The sequence below is a fragment of the Periplaneta americana genome, chromosome 8 (genome assembly GCF_040183065.1).
Source record: "Periplaneta americana isolate PAMFEO1 chromosome 8, P.americana_PAMFEO1_priV1, whole genome shotgun sequence".
Classification (NCBI taxonomy): Eukaryota; Metazoa; Arthropoda; class Insecta; order Blattodea; family Blattidae; genus Periplaneta; species Periplaneta americana.
Window position 1 is genome coordinate 21,748,903 of NC_091124.1, and position 22,023 is coordinate 21,770,925.

General features: G+C 35.7%; 1 protein-coding gene across 1 annotated transcript in view; it reads left to right on the forward strand.

Annotated features, from left to right (window-relative positions):
- Positions 1-14,881, forward strand: part of LOC138704563 (N-acetylated-alpha-linked acidic dipeptidase 2-like) — a 42,777-nt gene extending 27,896 nt beyond the window's left edge. Inside the window, exons 10-15 of the mRNA XM_069832597.1 lie at positions 564-713; positions 2,106-2,274; positions 3,769-3,859; positions 5,566-5,849; positions 10,118-10,210; positions 12,783-14,881. Of these exons, the coding sequence (XP_069688698.1) occupies positions 564-713; positions 2,106-2,274; positions 3,769-3,859; positions 5,566-5,849; positions 10,118-10,210; positions 12,783-12,990 (995 nt within the window). The 3' untranslated portion in view covers positions 12,991-14,881. The remainder of the gene's footprint in view (positions 1-563; positions 714-2,105; positions 2,275-3,768; positions 3,860-5,565; positions 5,850-10,117; positions 10,211-12,782) is intronic.
- Positions 14,882-22,023: the final 7,142 nt, after the last annotated feature.

Here is a 22,023-nt window from a genome sequence, read left to right on the forward strand (position 1 = left end):
TCCGGTAAACTTTTTTCCAGAAAAAAAAAGCACTGATAATATTAATAATAATAATAATAATAATAATAATAATAATAATAATAATAATAATAATAATTTAACCTTTCCTATGTTCATTTTGTATAGCTGGTCATATTATATGAAGTTTTTATTATGTAATGGATGTGGAATAGTTGTTCCTGCTGGGAAAGCCAATCTCTCACTCTATTAAGGGATAATGATTATGAAAATTATGATATAATTGAAGCGTCGGCTGGAACAACGTTATAAGTTACATTTGGTAAAATTTACAGGAGCTGCAAAAATGTGTACACGTACAACGTTGTTCTTATAGGGTAGCAAACTTTTGAGTGGACAAATTTCACGTAATGCATTGATGGACAGTTGCAAGCCAAGGAGTATACCAAGGTAACATGACGTACAACATTATTACATGGAAACATGCCGAATGAAAATTTTGTAACTTACAACGTTGTTCCAGCCGACGCTTCAATTAATGCAATGATGCTAGCCAAACAGTTAATTCCATTGGGAACTCTTGATTTGGTATTGTGTGGTTGCAGGATGGAGACCTCGTCGATCGATTGTATTCTGCAGCTGGGGCTTCAACTTCATGCAGGGAAGTGCAAGCTCTGTCCCCCTCAGTGAAGACTGGGGCTACATCATGAGAGAGAAGGCTGTTGCGTACCTAGGTGTAGATGTTGCTGTTAGAGGTGAGGGGACACCGTGAAATTTATTTAGTTAGTCAAAGAAGCACTTAAATTTCACTGCAGATTATTAAGTCCACATATTATGAAATTTATTATAAACACATCAAATATAATATCAAAATAAATTAGAAGTTATGCATTAATTTAAATTAGTCATATTTTCAATTATGATTGTTAACAACAAATAAGATGAAAGCAATCGAAATGAGTTTTTTAAACCAATAGGAGAATTGTCAAGAAAAAATGAAATTAAAAATTATACAGTGAGAGGAAAATTGAAATTGAAACTTTTAATATTACTGATGCAAATCACAGTGATTTAAACTTTCCAAAAAGCAGGAAAAATAAAAAAATTCTCAAATCAGCTCTAGAAATGAAGTAAACATTGTCATCAAGATGATACATATTTTCTCATTTGCGCATTCCGAAACAATAATTGTTTCTTACATTGTTAGTTGGATTCCTATCTACATATGTTACAGTTGTTGTTTTCTAATGCCAGGCGTTTGACAATAAAGTCATTTGACCTCTTGTACTCCAATATTTTTCAAAGATATTATCATGGTCAGCCACTGAAGCACAGATTTTGAGGTGTTCCGAATCCATTTCACACAAAATGGCAAGTTGTAGCCGATTTAAGTGAACACCATATTTTAACGTTTTGGTGGCTACTTCATTCACACACAACCCCCAGAATGTCTGGAGGACCACACCTGCTGTTGGTCGACGGGTCCATTGGACCTAGCTGGGAGATCTTGTTGATCACCAGCTTTCCCTCCTTAAGCCACTGGAGGACGATTTTAGTGCCATAGCAGGTCAGCATTAGGAACAGAAAAGTAGAAAGAGGAGGAAGGAAAGTGAAATGAACCCCTAGGCCTCAAATGCTCTAATGCCATCGGGATCGAAGAAAGTAAGAGTTCAGTCAGAGGACTGGATAGGAGAGGGTCAAGAGGGAATTAGGTATTGAATAGAGGAAAATTATACCAAATTCAGTCATTAACTCATCAAGCTGACCAGTGCTAATTGGTGAGTAGCCCCTCCCTTTAGTTCAGCTTGTAAAATTACGCTTACTGACAGCTGCACCACGGGAAGGTAGGGATGGGACATTGGGTATTTGTCCAGGTTGGTTCCTTAAAGCCTTCAATGGGAAGGATTAATGGTTCTCCCCCCTGTATCCGACAGATACCCTTTTGCAGCCACATATGTTACAGTACATAACCACATTCTTACATATGTCGCTCAACAGATTGATTACTTTTATAATGAAAATGAAAAGTTCAGAAGTTCAATTTTCACCCATAAATTCATCCATAGTATTAAAAGTTTGACAGACTTGTTGCTTTCGGGCTTAATTTTAAGTCATTGTTTCATGGTTGTAAATTTATCATTTCACAGGGAACAGGACTTTAAGTGTTGCAGCCACGCCTCTTCTGTCAAAGGCAGTTTTTGATGCCAGTTCCCTTGTGCCAAATCCTGCTACCAGGTCACCCAAAGAAGGCTTGGTCACCGTGTATGACACTTGGATCAAAACTTCACCTTCACTATTTAATACCAAAATCCCACAGTAAGTTTAATGTGAGACCTAGGTTCGATTTTTTTACACTTACTAGCCTGCTATTTGATTTTCCGGTATTGCACATGTGACAAAGTAGGCATTGACTCTTCTAAACTAGTCTAGGAGTAATTCATGTAAACTTTAAATTTATACAATTATAGCAGTGCAGATGATAATTTACATGCACAATGAAGATTTCCACAAACTTGTTCTCTTCTAAGTTATTGACTTGTGGGTAAGGAAGAGAGGGACATATAGCTGTAAACAATAGTATTGCTCTTATCTGTAGTCAATCACTGGACAATGACAACATCTGTTAACAGTAGCAACGGCCTTTTTCTGTTACACTTTTTGCCCATTCATCATGAAGTTTAAGAATAGAATTTGAATTGTTGGAATTTGAGGCTAGCTCGAAATGCTTTCAGACTTCCTCTTGGATTCCAGATTGAACTCTATTTTCGTCGAAATCAATGAATTCCTGACTTCGAATTATACAATTGTAAACTTCTTAAGTTCGAATAAAATGTGAATTTTTAACATTGATTTTAATGGGAATTTCAAGGGGAATGAATATTTATTTTGTTTAAATTATTCAATGTCGAATTACCATTTTTGTAACAGAAATTTTAATGTCTGAAGCAAGTCTTCAGTTAGGTAAGTATTCATATCTGTTACGTAAAATCTAAAAGTAGAGACCACCACCATAGCTCAGGGATAACTAGCTGGAGTAACAAATATAAATGACAGTCGGGGAAAAAATCAAATGCAGAATAAATATGAGAAATTTCTGTTATTATTAAGTTGAGAAGCTTTTGTCATCCATTCTGCTCTCAAAAAAGTTGAAAGTTAGAATTTATTAAACAGTTACATTACCGGTTGTTCTGTATTGTTGTGAAACTTGGACTCTCACTTTGAGAGATGAACAGAGGTTAAGGGTGTTCGAGAATAAGGTTCTTAGGAAAATATTTGGGGCTAAGAGGGATGAAGTTACAGGACAATGGAAAAAGTTCACAATACAGAACTGCTCTCTTTGTATTCTTCACCCAACATAATTAGGAACATTAAATCCAGAAGTTTGAGATGGGCAGGGCATGTAGCATGTATGGGCGAATCCAGAAATGCAATATAGGGTGTTAATTGGAAGGCCTGATGGAAAAAGACCTTTGGGGAGGCCGAGACGTAGTTGGGAGGATAATATTAAAATAGATTTGAGGGAGGTGAGATATGATGGTAGGGACTGGATTAATTTTGCTTAGGATAGGGACCAATGGCGGGCTTATGTGAGGGCGGCAATGAACCTCCAGGTTCTCTAAAGGCCATTTGTAAGTGAGCATGCTATTATTAACTAAAGTTATGTGAATAATAATGCGCGGAAGATTACATGATAATGATGCAGTCTATGCTGGTTATGCAAGTATGTCTTATGCTCGTGTTCCTGGCTGGGAGTCTAGATGAACACTTTGTAATTATGTAGTCAAAATATAATGCTTCTTTTTCTTTCAGAATTAACAATGTGAAAGGAGAAGGAAATTTCCAGACCTTTTTATATGATCTTGGCATACCAAGCATAGATCTTCATTATGCTAGTACAAAGGTATGTGACGTGGATTACAAATAAAACTATTCCTAAAGAAATACAACACAATTTTATCGATATTCTGCTATTCATTAATAATTTGAGGAAGTAATCATGGAGGAGTATAGTTATGAAAAATCAAAATGTTAAAAAACAATGTTTCTTTTCATGCTACAATATGTGCTTAGTGATGTCTGTAGAGCAGTGATTCTTGAACTGTTCCCTCTTGCGACACATACATATACAGTATATCCATCTCAAGTTGAATTGTGGCACCTGATCTTTTAGGTTGGCGATTGCCACCCTTCCACATGCAAATACGAGGCGCATCCAGAAAGTAAGTTTCCCTATTTAAAAAAAAAAAAGAACACACACTTTCAGGAAAACATTTATTGGCAACAGGTACAGCAATGTTTCAGCTATTTTTCAATATAGCCACCATCAGAATTGAGACACTTGTCGTATCATGGGATCAACTTTTGTATCCCTCTGTCATAGAACTCTGCCGCCTGTGAATGGAACCAGCGTGTGACATACGTCTTCAGCTCTTCGTCGTTGCCAAAATGCTCACCGGAGGACAGGAATTTCTTGAGGTGCAAGAAAACGTGAAAATCGCTGGGAGCAAGATCAGGACTGTGGGGTGGATGATGAAACAACTCCCAGGCAAATTCCGTCAAAACAGCTGCTGTGCGCCGAGCCGTATGTGGACGAGCATTGTCATGGAGGAGCACAACACCTGCAGTAAGCATTCCACGCCTCTTGTTTTGAATGGCACGTCGTCATTTTCGCAGTGTTTCACAGTAACGGTCAGCGTTCACTGTTTCACCTCTTGGAAGGAAGTAAATGAGCAGAATGCCCTTCCTGTCCCAGAACACCGTGCACATCACTTTCCGTACCGACAGCATCTGTTTGAATTTCGTCCTGACCGGAGATCCACTATCCTGCCAATGCATTGAGTGCTGCTTGGATTCCGGGGTGAAGTGCGAAATCCAAGTCTCATCGCCCGTGACGATCCTGTCGAGGAACTCGTCCTCGTCATCATGATACTATAGCAGAAATGTCAGTGCTGCTCCTAAACGTTGCATTTTGTGTTCAGGTGTCAGGTTTTTCGGCACCCACCTGGCACACGCTTTTTTGAACAGCAGGTGCTTAGTGACAATTTCATGCAACAAGGATCGCGATATCTGCGGAAAATGGCTGCTCAGCTCCGTAATCGTGAAGCGACGGTTCTCCATGATGCACTGCCGCACCAACTCAACACGATCATCATTGATGAGGGACATTCGCCCACTGCGCTCTTCATCATGGACACTTTGACGACCTTCGGAAAACTGCCTACACCAGCGACGCACCATCTGCTTACTCATGATGTTCGGCCCATAGACCTGACAGAGCTGCTGATGAATTTCAATTGGCGCAATGCTTTGTGCATTAAAGAACTTTATCACCGACCGAACCTCGCAGGCGGCGGGAGAAGGAATAAGAGCTTCCATTTCGGACCACTGCTGCCACGCTACTGGCACCAGGCGGGACCTGTCCGGCTGGCATATGATTGATACGTCATAGATCTGTTACGCATGTGCAATTGACACGGCTAATTACGTTTACTTTCAAGGGGAAAAAATCGGGAAACTTACTTTCTGGATGTGCCTCGTATGTTATTTCACATTGAGTACTGTCAGTTTTTTGCTTCTCGTAGCAAATGCGTTTTTTGACTATTTCAGAATGACGACGGTGGATTTGTAGATGACGACTTCAGGTATCACAGAGCTATAGCTCAAGTGTGGGCAATGCTGACGTGGTTGCTGGCTGACAGTCTTATGGTGCCTTTCGATATAAAACAGTATGCCACATTCCTAAGTCAGTCTGTGAACTCAGTGTCACTGCAGTATGAAAAAGAAATAAAGAGTAATGCTCTTCCACTGCTGCAGCTAGAGGATGCTATACACAACTTCACAATTGCAGCAGAAGCATTCCAAAAAAAGACGCTGCTTGTGGATAAATCAAAGTATGTATAGGAGAAAATTTCCTGTAAAATGTTGTTGTTGTTTTCTAATGCCAGGCGTTTGACAATAAAGTCATTTGACCTCTTGCACTCCAATATTTTTCAAATATATTATCATGGCCAACCACTGAAGCACAGATTTTGAGGTGTTCCGAATCCATTTCTTGGTTTGAGTTGCACAATGGGCAGTTAGGGGACTGATATATTCCAATTCTATGCCAAACAATCATGGCCTGTTGCCAATCTAAATCCAGCTACAGACGATTTTCGTGGTAAATCGGGAATTAACTGTGGATTTTGATGCAGGGAGTTCCATATTTTCCCTTGGGATTGAGTTATCAAATTTTGTTTGTTGAAGTCTAAGTATGTAGATTTAATAAATCTCTTCACAGAGTAATACGTAGATTTAGTAACAGGTCTGTAAGTAGCAGTGCTGCCCTTCTTTGCTAAAGCATCCGCATTCTCGTTTCCCAGGATTCCACAATGGGATGGTATCCATTGGAATACAATTCTTTTATTGAGTGATATTAATTGAGAGAGCATTTTAGTTATTTCTGCTGTTTGAGATGAAGGTGTGTGTTTAGAGACTATTGTTAGAATAGCTGCTTTGGAGTCTGATAATATAACTGCATTCCTAAATTTATTGATGTGGCATAGAAGATTCCTGAGACTTTCACTTATTGCAATGATTTCACCATCAAAACTTGTTGTTCCATATCCAAGAGATCTATAAAGTGAGAAAAGACAGCATGTAACACCTGCACCGGCACCTTGTTCTCTGGAGATCAAGGATCTGTCGGTGTATAAATGAAGCCAGTTTTGTGGAGGGTACCTAATATTAATTGTCTCTAAAGACAATTGTTTCAGTATTTCAGTGTTTACTTCTGAGTTCAGTATTTCTTCTGTTAAATTTAGATTATATTTCCTGTAAAATACATAGATGCAAACAGGCCTCTATTGTGAGAGCTTTCAATTATACTTGGGAACTGAATCTTTTTAATCCATTTTATATTAACAGTGTGAAATACACCTTAATATAAACATTTTTGACTCGCTCTTCTTCTTTTTTTTCTTCTTATCATCTTTCTTCTCCTGCTGTCATTCCTCTACCATCACAATATTCAAAATCACCACCACTATCATGTTGTTGTTTTCTAATGCCAGGCATTTGACAATAAAGTCATTTGACCTCTTGCACTCCAATATTTTTCAAAGATATACCACCACTATCATTGAAAGCTGCTTAGGCTGGGATTACGATCAGCATTCGTTTACATTATGTTATGTTGCGTTAGTCCGTATGTTGAACGTCTATCGAACGTTCAGAGGTTATGTATTATGATCGACATTCATGACAATGAATACTGAGTACTGAAATGTACACACCGGACAGTCAGCTGTTTATGATAAACATTGAATTTTATGGCAATTTTGTTTGAAACAACATAAATGAAATACCGGGATTACAAAAATATGTTACAACAGAATAATATAAAATGACGATAATGATAAAGCAATAATAATAATAATAATAATAATAATAATAATAATAATAAAACTATATACTACTAAATAGCTGGACTATACTTGTTTTTTTGAAAGATGGGACATGACAGAAGCGTTGCGATCGGAAAAACAACTGAATGTCACATAGCATGATAGGCCTGTTGCTACGGTAAGAACGGTTGAGTTGCCAAACTTACCGTTCCCACATGGCAAGTGTTTAGTAGCTCTCTTGGCGACATTTATTGTGCACACAATGTTAACATTGGTACGTTTCGTCCAGGGGCGGCTTTCGAAGAGGGGCTGCGGAGCTGCAGCACCCCCAGACATTTGTGGCTCTTGTCTCGTTTTATGTTGTGAAAAACATTTATTATACAGTCTCTATTTAGCGGCTCGAATTTTTTTTAAAATTTCGCTTTCAATGACATGCACGCAATCGTTAGTGAAGTCACTTCCTCCCCTGGTGCTGCCAGAGCGAAACCAGAGAAAAGGACTATAGGGTGAAGCCACTTCCTCCTCTGGAGCTGCCAGTCTCGTCTCGGACGCTGTGCACGTTAGTTTTATCCCTCCTCCCTGCTGCCCCTTGCTGTGAATCCAGAGTTTCCAGGCGCTGCAAAATTTGCAGCAGTTTGTCAGTAGCGCGCAGTTTTAAATACATTTTCTTTAATGTTGTGAGTATAACAAGTGCAACATTGTTTAATTCTGTGCAATATTTACAGTCTATTCAGTTCAGTACCTTAACAATTCAGGAGAAATGTGAAATTAAGTGCCCATCAGTTGAATATCTTAATGGAAAGAGCCGCTAAACATAATACAAAGGCTCGACTATTTTTTGCTAATTTATCCAGTATCCCTGCTTTCTTCTCTCACAGTCCACACAGTCTGTATTAGATTAATGTGTTTCAAAGAAAATTCCATCAGCTGGGGCAACAAGATGGATTTAAAATAAGAACAGTAAATGTTGTTCATGAGAAGACTGAGCCATTGCTAGAATGTCTTCAAACCATAATGGAATCTGAAACACCTAACATCGCAATAAATGAGGCAAGCTTCCCGGTGCGTACTCTTGAATATCCTGAATTCAATACTGGCTCAGTTATTTTTTTCATTTATTGATGTATCATGTATATATACATTACACAACCAACTACAACATCACCAGTTAGATATTTCTAAGGTTCAAATCTGCATATAAAAAATTAAATTATGGTTTATTTAACGACACTCGCAACTGCAGGGGTTATATCAGCGTCGCCGGTGTGCCAGAATTTTGTCTGCAGGATTCTTTTAAATGCCAGTAAATCTACTAACATAAGCCTGTCTCATTTAAACACAACTTACAAGATAAGGCGCATGGAACTAATCTTTAAATAAAGTAAGTTGCTTGGTTTATTTTTATATGCAGCCCCCCTTAATTCAATACCCGCAAGCTGCCACTGGTTTCGTCTTTGATTCTCTGTCGATTTTTGTATTGTTTTCTTACCTTCGCGTCAATTGTCAATGAATGTTTTAACGTTAGCCATCTTAACGTCAATTGATACCTTCCATCAGCTGGTAGCGTGGTAGTCCATATTGGCAACATAGCACTGTAGTTCCAAGTTCGGCCGCTTAACTGTCATGTCCCATCTTTCAAAAAAACAAGTATAGGTACTCCAATTGTTGAATTAGGTGTTATGAATGCTTTCATGTTTGCTGCCTATTGTGTTTAATTTTGAACAAAAATGTGTTTTATGCCAATAGAGGAAATATATTCATGTGACCTGACATATTCAGTCAAAGATCATTCCTCATATTATGTAATTTTTAATTAATATTATTTTATGTATGAGACTGTTGAGACCGCAACAGACCACTAGGTCTAGTGTTTGAATTGAATGATTATTATTATTATTATCATTATTATTATTATTGTTGTTGTTGTTGTTATTTTATTTTATATTTCAGTAGCAATATAGTCGCATCTACAATGAAAGAAGAGATGAAAATAAATTAAGTGTGTCGCTGCACTTCTGATTCATGATTGGATGAAGTTCAACGTACGTTTCTTTGCATTTGTGGAAGTTAGACCTTGGCAATGTCGATTGAGCGCCATCTTGCGTTAATTCATTTTAACGTTAACCGTAATCAAGTACACGGTGCTTGTATTTGTTCAACTTCAGTGAACTTCACTGTAATGAAACGTAACACAAACGAATGTTGATCATAATCCTGTTTTCAGTCGTAATATGTCTGGCCAGTGTTTTGAAATTACTTGTAACAATTTTTAAAGTACTGCTACATTTTGACAGGCCAGTTGAAAAGGTAAACAACTCAAAATTTAAAGTTTTTAGAAACTTTCATTTTAAAACTTCATGCTGCTGTGAAAAATCCAAGAATCATTGAAATTAATCCAAATTCTTTTAGTGATGTTTTATATGTACTATAAGTTTGAAATTAGACTATATTAATTGGATTGTTCTCGAAAACTTTTAAAATTTGAGTTGTTTCCCTTTTGAACTTGCCCGTCGATTTTTTTTCGGTGTATATTTACTGCACATATTACAGTGAAAGGTCAATAACTGTTGTCATGTAACGAAATATTATATTAATTACATTAAGTGTTTATTAGAACAGACGTGAGTAAATAAATCTGAATTATTATTACTCAGAGAACTTGTTTGTGTTGAATATAAAATTTTACTGCCAAAGTGTTCACACACGTAAGTAATCCAACATGATGAGTAGTCTGAAGTGTAATTGATTTAACCTGTTGTTTATTTTGTTTTAAGACCTCTTGCAATGAGAATCATGAATGATCAACAGCTGCGACTTGAAAGAGCCTTCCTTCATCACCACGGCACTCACATGTCTCCACCTCCAAGGTAAAGCTTGCATGTAGATCTTTAGGGTTCGAAAGCTTGTTTTCACTACATTACACATGTAATCTGGCAAAATCAAGATACCCTAAATTTAACTCTTTTTGGAAGAAGATTTGCTATATACTGGGTGTGTACAAAGTTGTGCCCGATTTCTATTCATGCAAGCATATCCTGTGTAAAGGGATTAGTATTATTTGTATTGTTGTTATTTTCTGAAGCTGTTGTTGAGTGTGACTAGAATATAGTATCCATGGTGTTGAAACAAATAAATAAGGGGAGAGAGATTTATTTAAAATCATCCGTCCTAAAGTGAGGTTGCATTCAAAATCAGGTGTAACTTTTTACACACTCGGAATTTTTGCATCTAGAAAAGAAATGTTGTTAAAATATTCTGAAAATCACTTCGGTTATGTAGTGGTTACTATACTTTGTCACTTAGTCTGAGCTTCTTCTTCTTCCTCTTCTTCTTCTTCTTCCTCTTCTTCTTCTTCCTCTTCTTCTTCTTCCTCCTCTTCTTCTTCCTCTTCTTCTTCTTCTTCTTCTTCTTCTTCTGCCAGTACACAGTTTTGGGTTGTTTCCCGTCTGTGAACTACAAATGGAATTGGCCCATCCAACGTCGGTGAGGTCTGCCTAAATCTCTTCGTCCTCGTGGATGGTAATACAATAGTCTCTTTGGTAAACGATGTTCAGGCATCCTAAGAAGGTGGTTTCTCCATTTACGTTGATAATGTTGGACGTCTGTGGTCATCTCCTCAACTTCTCACTGATTTCTTATGTCGTCGCTCCTAATGCGGTCCCGTAGTCTGAGGTTCAAAGATTAAAATCCAGCCGAAAATGATTGATTTTTAAGAGTGATAAAATTCCTTAGCATGGCTTACTTCGAAAGGTAAATTAAGCTAGTATATTCTTGCCTTAGATTTACAACATACAAAATATCTTTATTTCTGTATAAAGAGGATTTCAGACAGACAGCCACTTCTGACCCAATTTTTATTTTTAATTATGGTTAATGCATCTGTAGGCCTGTTTCATCCTTATAAATTATTTTCACAATTTTCTTTTTCTTATTAGCTTGTAACCTTTTGCTTTTTACAGTAATGCTAATAAGAAAAAGAAAAGAAGCATTTGAAATGTGGATATGGAGAAGGATGGAACATGTGAAATGGACAGACAGAATAAGTAACGAAGCTGTGTTGGAAAGAGTGGGTGAAGAAAGAATGATGCTGAAACTGATCAGAAAGAGGAAAAGGAATTGGCTGGGTCACTGATTGAGAAGAAACTGGCTTCTGAAGGATGCACTGGAAGGAATGGTGAACGGGAGAAGAATATATCAGATGATAGACCACATTAAGATATATGGATCATAAGAGGAGACTAAGAGGAAGGCAGAAATAGGAAAAACTGGAGAATGCTGGGTTTGCAGTGAAAGACCTGCCCTTGGGCAGAACGCTATGGATGAATCTATACTAATAATAAATCTGTAGCCGAAATTTTTCTGGTAATTTTCGATTTTCCAAAAATAATTGCTCCTAATATATATAATTAACCACCCTGAAACCGAAAATCGCTTTTTTGACATTTTTGTTTGTATGTCTGTCTGTCTGTCTGTCTGTCTGGATGTTTGTTACCTTTTCATGCGATAATGGCTGAACCAATTTATATGAAAATTGGAATATAAATTAAGTTCGTCGTAACTTAGAATTTAGGCTATATGGCATTCAAAATATTTTATTTGAAAGGGGGGTTATAAGGGGGCTCGAATTAAATAAATCGAAATATCTCCCTTATTATTAATTTTCATGAAAAATATTACATAACAAAAGTTTCTTTAACAATGATTTCCGATAAGTTTTATTCTTTGAAAAATTTTGATAGGACTGATATTTAATGAGATAAATGAGTTTTAAAATTGCAATAACAACGCCATCTAAGGCGGTGTAATGAAATAAAAGTGTAGTTTCTCTAGATCAGCGTTGTCAGACAGCCTAAACGGAGCGGAGCGCTACACTATTATTCGTTGCGTGCTCCGGTGCTTCCACAGACATAAGCAAGTTCACGCTCCGACTGGACGTCTCTAGCTCCACAACCGGTTTCGGAGCTTACAACTCTGACACTATTGCTCTAGATGGACATAATGCTATAATGTTATTACAGTAACTTCTGAGTGAATCCAGGACAGGTGAGATTAAAATAGCTTCTTATGCGCAGAAAATTTGATAGGCTATTCTGTGCATTCGTTTCCTGTATTTCCTAAAATAATGTTTATGTCTCTGGATCAAAATGATCGCATTTTAATTTTTTTAAATACAATTTAAATTAAATAACATCTAAACGATTTATTCTTCTATCAAACACGAATGTTCCCTGGATCAAATGTCCTATTTTAATTATGTAATTACTTTATATTTATTTCTAACGGGTGCAGCGGAGCGCACGGGTACGGCTAGTGAATAAATATAATTTTATCTGCTTACAAACCCTTTCTACCTTTTTGTTTCAGAGCACAAACTTCAGTGGGAAAGATCAGTGATATCTCCATTCTGCAAGTTATAACATGTTTTCCTTTCTCTTTCAGGCATGCAGTGTTTTCACCTGTCGAATCAATAAGTGTGAATAGCACAGTGGGGTTTGCCACCCTGCAGAACTTGATGGACGACTTGTCTGCCTCCCCATTGAGTGCATTAGTACGAACCCAAGTTGAGGCTCACCTAGAATCTTTGGTTCATTGCATTTCAAGTGCTACTCATGGTTTGGGCATTCCTATCCAACCACCTGTGTTGTGATCGAGTAAAACGGACTAAATTTTAAGCTGGAAGTGTTAAAATTATTGTCATATTGAGGAGTTATATTGAATTTTCTAGTCAGGACTTTATAGAAAGAAAATGGAATGTGTGAATTTGAGAGATTTGAGATGGGTTTTACAATGTAATATCTTGGGAAAAGCAGAAGACGTGTGTTTTTTAGAATATCCACCGCATTTTTACTGGAATTTTTATGAGAAAATGATAACTTAAAATACCACGTAAGATAGCGTATTTCATAAAGACATATCACTATATTTGCCTCCTGTCTGTTTGGCAAGGGCTGCAGTATAAATTATTATTTGCGTAGTAATTACAGTACACTTTCTAAAAACTGTTATTTATGAACTTTTACAAACTAGGTTTGATAAACACACTATTAAAATAACATTACGAACATGAGGCAAGTAATATTTCATTATAAATACTGAACAACATGCAAAAGAATTGCGTGTACTGAAACGTTTTTTATATCATGCTTTTCTTCCCATTGTTGAAAGTTGTAGTTTAATATATTCGTTATTTTAAAATAAGCATTAAGCTACTACGAGTGTTTTATTTAGAAGTGTCATTAAAAAGCGTTAAATTCGTTTTTAGTGTGTGACAATATATTCGTTGTTTAAAAATATATGTTTACTTGGTGTAAATAGTTTTCTAGTTGGAAAAGTTATTGAAAAGTATTTAACAAACAACTATTAGCGTGAGATAATTTTTTCATAGAATATGGTGAGAAAGAAGTATAATGTGGGAATTATGAGTAGCCAGCTGAAGAAACCATTTTCATATAAGAAAATTAGTTTATTTTATTCACTTTTACCTATAGTCATCATGTTTCTTTAACGTGATGCCTGTTTTATATTCTTTCTGTGTACAGTTCGACCAAAAATATAGAAGAGAAATTTCTGTATAGAAATGTTGATGCTCATGGTATACTGAAAGTCTAACCAAAATTATATCTGGTTCTCGAGCTTGTTCTGATGTGTACCTCAGTTATTTGGGGACTTAACTTTTTAAGAAAAGTTTTCCATTGCAAATTGTATCATCCCTGGTAATGTACTGGTAATAGTTATTTGCATGCCTTTGGGCCCAAGTTCATAGCATAGCCATCAATTCATAATTCTTTTAATCGTGCTTTTTCAAAAGTGTGCAAGTTATGCTACATCTCTGATGGTGATTGTTATCAAGCTTGCCATCATATGATGTCCTTTGGTTCAAATTGCAGGACATGAAAATGCTATATCTTAAAATCATGACTTGAATCTTTATGCAACCATTACATAATGATATAACACAGTCAGAATATTAATAATGTATTTCTTGCGCATAGATGTGCAGAAGAAAGTTTTTTTGGTAGTTCAGTGTCATCAAAAGAAATATATTTAATTTGGGTTTGAGTCTCCTTTTATAGTAGATGTAGTTGATTCTCGATTATTCGGAATTAATAGGGGGAAAAAATCCCAATTAAACCACTATGAACAAGGAATTAAAAAAAAAAAAATTAAAAGGGATTGGCTCGTATGATAGCAAAGAAGTCTATTTTCCTTTTAACATAGTACTTACACTGTCTAATGTCCCAGCAAATTCAGTGAACTTTTGTTTTTCTTTGTTTTTTTGATGACCATTTGAAATTCGTAAAATGTAAATGGTTCGCATTTTTTCAGTTTTTTGCACCGTTTTTATACTTCTTCTCATAACCCCAAAAAGAAACACAATTTTGAATCTCGAAATAGGGCAGATTCATATAATGTAACGCAAAAAAAGACATAATTCAAATTTTTTAAAAATTCAGCAATACTTGTAGTTTTGTTCACAAAAATCTTAACATTGAATCAGACATTAAATTCTACTCTACCAGACTAGCAGAGTCCAGGAAGATCGAAGGTATCAGTAACCAACCAATTTCTCATGTTAAAATCTGCGAACTTCTGAGAAAACTTGCCAAACAGATTTTAACCACAAAAGAAGTCTCCTAAATCTAGTCATATTCAACAGACCTCCAGGAAATTAAAATTGGTTACAGAAGTAACTATTCTGCTGTTTTCAGAATACATTGTGAAATCTCTAGCAGTTACGGATATACCCAATATTTACTTAAAAAATAATAAGGAAAAATATTGTTATCACGCTTTAATATAATTATTTTTAATATTTTCTCTTTCTCATTCTGGTGGTGGGAAGTTGCTTTTCCATTGCTTTATTGTATATTTTCAAAGTACCTGTAATAATTTACTTTACATCACGAAATTTAATTTACATTTTCAATTCAGTACACATTTTAATTTTAAAACAAACATGATATTGTTTTTACTCATTTCTCTATACTAATGAACTCTTATTTCCTGAGTGTTTTGAAGTTCCTAATACTTTTTTCTACCACTGTTCAATTTAATATTAACGTGCATTTAATTAATTCACTGTTTATTATAATGTTTAAGTTTTATATTCGTGAAATCTGTCCATTGATGAAAATTCTTATATTTTTATTTTAGTTGAATTTGCAGATAAGCAGTTCATGTTTTAATTATATAAACTTTGTTAATAATTAGTGACACTTTCTTTAGAATCTCTACATATTTCGGGATTTATTTAATCAATGTTAATTATAACCTTTGTTAATAATTAGTGACACTTTCTTAGAATCTCTCCATATTTCCAGATTGGGAACCATATCACTTACAGTAGAAGCCTGATATAGTGTGAATTGATATAGGGCCCACTGCAGATTTGGTTATAAGGTGAAGAGTATGCCCCCAAGAAAAAAAACACCATTATTATAGTCACGATGCTGTTATTCCCGGCGTGACTCCTTCTCTTTGCTTATGCCTTAGGATGTGAAGGCTCTATAAAATATAGGTAGGCAGTATCGTTCGCCATTTTTGTTCTTTCGTTGCCGAGCTACCAGACGAGGAATCTATTTGCCACACCGTTAAACATCATGTCGTAGCTCCTAAAGGCTATACTACACGAACGTTAAAAATGTTATGTTGACAGGCGTTGGTAACGTGTGAAAAATGTATAAACTACACGTTGCGTTAGTGACGCTGTGTTTGGTTTCAGAACTGCAATGGATGTTATACAAGTTGCATATGTAGCTCTGCTATGTGTTCCATTTATAAGTCTGTCTCAAAAAAAGAGGAAAAGGAGATGGTGAATTCATCCCGCAAACATTAAGAGACATTCGACAGGAAAGTTTTATACAGTACTGCATTTGAAAATCACCGACAGTATTCCGACAAGTTTTTTTTCTATTACAGAATGTCAATAAAAAGTTTTGATGATCTTTTTAATTTAATTTCTCATAAAATTAGGAAAACTGATACTGTAATGAGGGAATCAGTTCATCCTGTCGAAAAGCTGGTTATAACATTAAGGTAAGTAATAAAATTTGCCTTAATTTGTAATGACTATATATTTATTTTATGCATAATATGTTGAAAATTAAGAACATTAGAAGCTGCATAAAATGATTATATTTTTATTTTATGCATAATATGTTGAAAATTAAGAACATTACAAGCTGCAGAAATCAGTACTGACTGAAATTAACAATGAATTCAGAATCATTTGAACCATCGGCAGTAACACTCAACGGCGACATATCTGACAATTGGGACATTCTTGATGTTGCCCGTTGCTCAACAAGCAGGTTTCTGAATGCTTCAGCAACTTTGAAACGGGCTTCAATTGCAAGCTCTGGAGGTAAATTGTCCATGATTTTGAAAAATAATAGGAAAGCTTAGTTTCCATCCTTGTCATTCTCTCTGTCTTGTCTTTGTATGGCCACGCTCTCTGATAATATATTTGTAATATCCCTTGTTGCAGTTACTAGAATATTTTCCGATTTTTCTTTTCTTCCTGTCCTTGCCGAGCAAAGAGATTGTTCCGATTTTGTTTTGATTTTACATTACTCTCATGACCCGAAGTAGCCTGAGAAATAATACCATCCGGTATGTCTTCTTGTTTAGGTGGAGGTATATTCGAAATGGTTTCATTCTCACCAAGAGTAGGTAGTAAAAACTGCATTTGCTTGACAATATCCAGTCTGTTGTTGACGTTGCATTGGTGACGCACATGTAGTATGAATACGTTTGCAAAAGATGGCATTGCCCCACTGCGTTGAAACTTCCCAACGTCGAAGCAACGCAACCAAACGCAGCATTTTTAACGCTTGTGTAGTATAGTCATGCAATTATACAAGTGATTATATTACCAAAAACCAAGTTCCGATAAAAGAACGTTGTCAACGCAATGTTTTTAACGTTCGTGTAGTATAGCCCTAAGATAATAAATCAAAGGCACTGTAATTGAGCAAATAATTGAGTGGAAAATAACGTCCTCGTGTGCTTTCTGCGAACACCAACGATTATATTAAGTATTATCGAGCCTTAGAAAATGCATAACGTCATCAGCGAATCACAAGACCCACACGTTTAAATGTAGCTGACCTGCAACGTGATTGGCTGCCGGAAATAAGAACGATGAGACTATAGTAAATTCTTAATTTGTAGTGATTCAGTAAATTAGCCTACGTAGAACGATTCTGCATTATAATTTATCACTCACCCTATCTTCAGTTGGGAGAGAAGGGGCAGGCCATTTCTGGCCCCTTAATAGCTGTAGTTCTGCATGACTGAATGTTTTGATTCTGAATAGTTCTGTAAAGTATATGGAATTCGTAATATTGAAAAGTCAGATAAATATACAATAGGGATTTGACTATAGCAGCCAATTTTGGCTATTTTCTCAGAAACTGTCTTGAAATAGAATTCTATTTTTACTCTCTCTAATCACTAGCAAACGATTGAAGGCAACAATCCTTACCCCCTAGTCCACAGACATTATTTAATCTTAATCGAACAGTACATTTGTGTACTATGAATCTTGAGTTCAATGCACTGTGAAGTTTCAGAAAAAAAAAACTTATTTAGTGAGAGATAAACTCAAAATAATTGATTGTGTGAAGAACGGAAAGTCAAAGATAAATTTATAACTTGAGTGCGGAGGCCCAGAAGAAACAATTACTGTAGAGGGTAGGTTAAAAATATAACATAAATTTAGAAGTTTCGTAACTGTATAGATTATCTTGTGATATACTGCAGTTAAGTCATACAGTAATGTGAGTGAAGTATGATCCCCCCCCCCCCCAACAACCATGTTATATCAGGTTTCTGCTATATCAGTCAGCAGTTAACCCTCTCTTTCCACATAATTTACGTGTTTTCTCATTACAAAAGAAAAATAACAGTAATAGAATGCAGCAGAAAATCTGCGTTGAGAATTCTACTTTCATGAAGGAGAATATTGAATATGCTGCCATTTGGGACTTACTTTTAAGCAGTCCTTTTTTTTCTGACAGAATGCGTCAAAAGGCATTCAGCACCTCTTTGTTTTATTTTTTATAACAGAACCGAGAAATGTATTAATAATTATGTTTTAACATAATTTTCCTCTGAAGTCTAACTTAGGCGGTGAAAATCTTAAAGTTGAACGAAAAGAAGGTTAAAAAGACAAATTCCCCATGCAATGGACAGTAATCATCTCTGCATACATTATAATATATTCTACACAGAGTTCTGCCACCCTTCTCTCCAGAAGAAAAGCACTGCTTCTAAGCATATTTTCTTCAATATTAGAGTTCTTCTTATGTGATTGTCATAAACTGATATTTTATCTTATTTATCACAGCATAAAATACTCACTTTGCTTGCCTTGCAGTATCGCCATTCTCTTAATCTGTCCATAAATTATGTTTATTATTATTATTATTATTATTATTATTATTATTATTATTATTATTATTATTATTATTATTATTATTATTATTATTATTATAAAGAACATCTTGATCATATTGTCTGTCTCTCACCACTATATATTGTATAAAAAGTGTACTACATTAAAATCCCTCTTAACCAGCACCCAAGTAACAGGCAGTACCAAAACAACGACACTTTTGGTTGGGAAAAAAAAGAAAGAAGTTTAAATCTGCAATATTGCCACAGTCTGGACCGTCAGTGTTGTCACATTAGGAAGTTCTCACGAACTTTCATATTCAGTGAATATTCTCACCCAAAATTAGTGTATTATTTGTGTTGTGTGATGTATTTTAATAAAGAAAGTCCATACAGATTTTATGTTATTTAATTATGATGAAGTGATTGAGAAATAAGCCTCACATGGCTGCAGTTTCAACAATTGGCATCATAAAATACGAACAGATAATTTTTTTAAATATTTATTCAATTATCTGGTAAAATCTCATACCCAGAACTAGCCTGGCCTCTTTGGTGCCAGTTAAGAGGAATTCAACTGTACATGAATTTTTATTATTCATATTTTGTTGTAACAGGCAACTTGAAAATTATTTTTTTGAAAACGTAGCAGTTTTGACCTTCAATTGTTTCCTTCCATTTCAAACTTTTCTTATGACAGTATTTGATATAATTTTGATCCAAGAATCCCCTCTATTGTCAGTGTGCACCAACCAAGAGTTAAAATTACAGAAGTAGTGGCCACTAAAACTCCATACTGATGAAATAATCTATTTTTATAGTAATCATCATAAACATAATGGATTGGATCCTTCGATTTGTTCTATTCCCATAACTTCTTTGTGTCAGTGCTACTTTTATATATATATGAAGTGTATATATACTTTCACGTGTTAATTAACTAGGTTATCTTGTTGACTAGTTCGGCTTGTGGGCCATCATAAGAACTGGGTGGTCTTCGTGCTTCTGATTCCATTTCCTGTGGGGGTACGTTTGTGTAGTGTAATGTAGAGTCAAATAGTGTGTGTGTTCTGAAATTGAATTGTGTGTTGAGGATTTGATGTGGGTGTGAATAATTTCAAGGGAAAAATTGTTCCGGGACCGGGTATCGATCCCGGGACCTCTGGTTGAACGTACCAGCGCTCTACCAACTGAGCTACCCGGGAACTCCACCCAACACCATCTCAACTTTTCCCTTTATATCCACACGACTCGCGTGGGCTGACGAAACGCCAGAGATCCACATCGAGTGCACACAATCTCTGTGTGACTTGGAATTGTGGGAGCTATACCTGAAAGACTAGATTTGCATAATATATACGTCACTGTGTACATTAACAGGAAACCACAATTCCAAGTCACACAGAGATTGTGTGCACTCGATGTGGGTCTCTGGCATTTCGTCAGCCCACGCGAGTTGTGTGGATATAAAGGGAAAAGTTGAGACGGTATTGGGTGGAGTTCCCGGGTAGCTCAGTTGGTAGAGTGCTGGTACGTTCAACCAGAGGTCCCGGGACCGATACCTGGCCCCGGAACAATTTTTCCTTGAAATTATTCAAATCTGCTTTACAGGAAGCTATACCTGAAAGACTAGATTTGCTTGATGTGGGTGTGTTTATGAGTGTCTGTATATTTCGTATTGTTCTAGTGTGTAAAAATCTATTTTAATCTTTAACTCTATTCCACTTGAATCTCAAGATGTCACATTCTGACTCAGACAAGCTCAGTAGATTTGTAAAAATCAAAAGTTGACATTGTAAAAGTATGTACCATAGATCATAATTTTTCGACTAACTTTCAGATAAATTTATCTTGAAATCTCTCACTTTTTTTTTTATTTTGCAACAATTGACTTCTTAAGTAGTCTTAGCCCTCAGTTGGTGCACACTAACCTATAAGTAAGAATTTTGACTTCTTTTGGAGGGGTACTGCAATCAGAAATCACATGTCATACTTTTACACCACGTGAAAGAACCTCGACTGAGGCAAAACTACTGACCAGCTGTTTCTTGCACCATGAAGTTCCTTGCTTTGCGAGCCAAAATATCAATTTAAACATCCGCTATCACAGCAGGATAAAGCAAGAAACACTAGAGAAAAATGAGATGCATTATTGTAAATTATTTTAATTTAAAGTTAGACCATGTTTCACAGACATTGTTTAGCAGCTGTAATTGTTATTTAGGATTGAGTGAAAGGTAATAGAACGCTGAAATGTACCATTTTGTGTAGAGGTAATTATTAATAACGAAGGGAACTTTCAAGTATTTGAAATAGTTGAGGTATATCGCAGCATTTCTCAAAATAGCACATGCTGAAGATTGAAGACGAGAGCTTTCAAATATTAAACACACGAGTGCTGTTAATAATATCACAAAATATAAGAATTGATTCTTATTAAATGCTGTTAAATGAAATTATTCTCTTACGTACATAACATCAGCTACAAAGACTTTACATTAGATCTTGGATAGATTTTAATACAAAGCAAGATAAATATTGTACTTATGCATAGATTGCTCTATAGCTCTTATATACTGGAAAAGAACTAACACATCGGAGCAGGGTTTTCATATTTACTCACATATAAGAAGTGCGTTTATTAGAGACTTCATACACATTTTTTTTCTCTCTCCTTTCTTAATAGCACTGGTTGTTACTCATGCTACAACCTGTGCCATATGGGTTACGTAATAATGAGTGGTTACAGGATTGTGAAAGAAACAGGTTGTGGCCATTTGAAATAGGCACTTTCCTGGCATTTGACACAGTAATCCAAATAAACTTAGCTGGCTGTTGGAAACGATCCCCGGGCTTTTCGAATACAAGGCAGATGTATTAACCATTACACTATCATACTTGATCTTCATAATTTTAAATATAATTTAATTTACTTTTACTCCTACAGATTCAATTTTTGACCCAATTGAAAACAAGTGGAAAATTCGACATAATAATGATATTCACAAACTTTATAATCAACCGTCAATTTTAGATGTAATACAGACCAGAAGATTAAATTGGGCAGGACGTGTTATATGTATGGATGACTCCAACAGTGCAAAACAAATATATATGAACACCTTTAACAACAGAAGGCTACTGGAAAGACCTCGAAGTAGATGGAAAGATGAAATTCAGAATGAATAATTGAAATGAGAATTACCAACTGGTAGGAACTAGCAAAAGATAAACAGGGTGGAAGTGTTTTGTGAAATCGACATGGCGTCAATATGCTCAATAA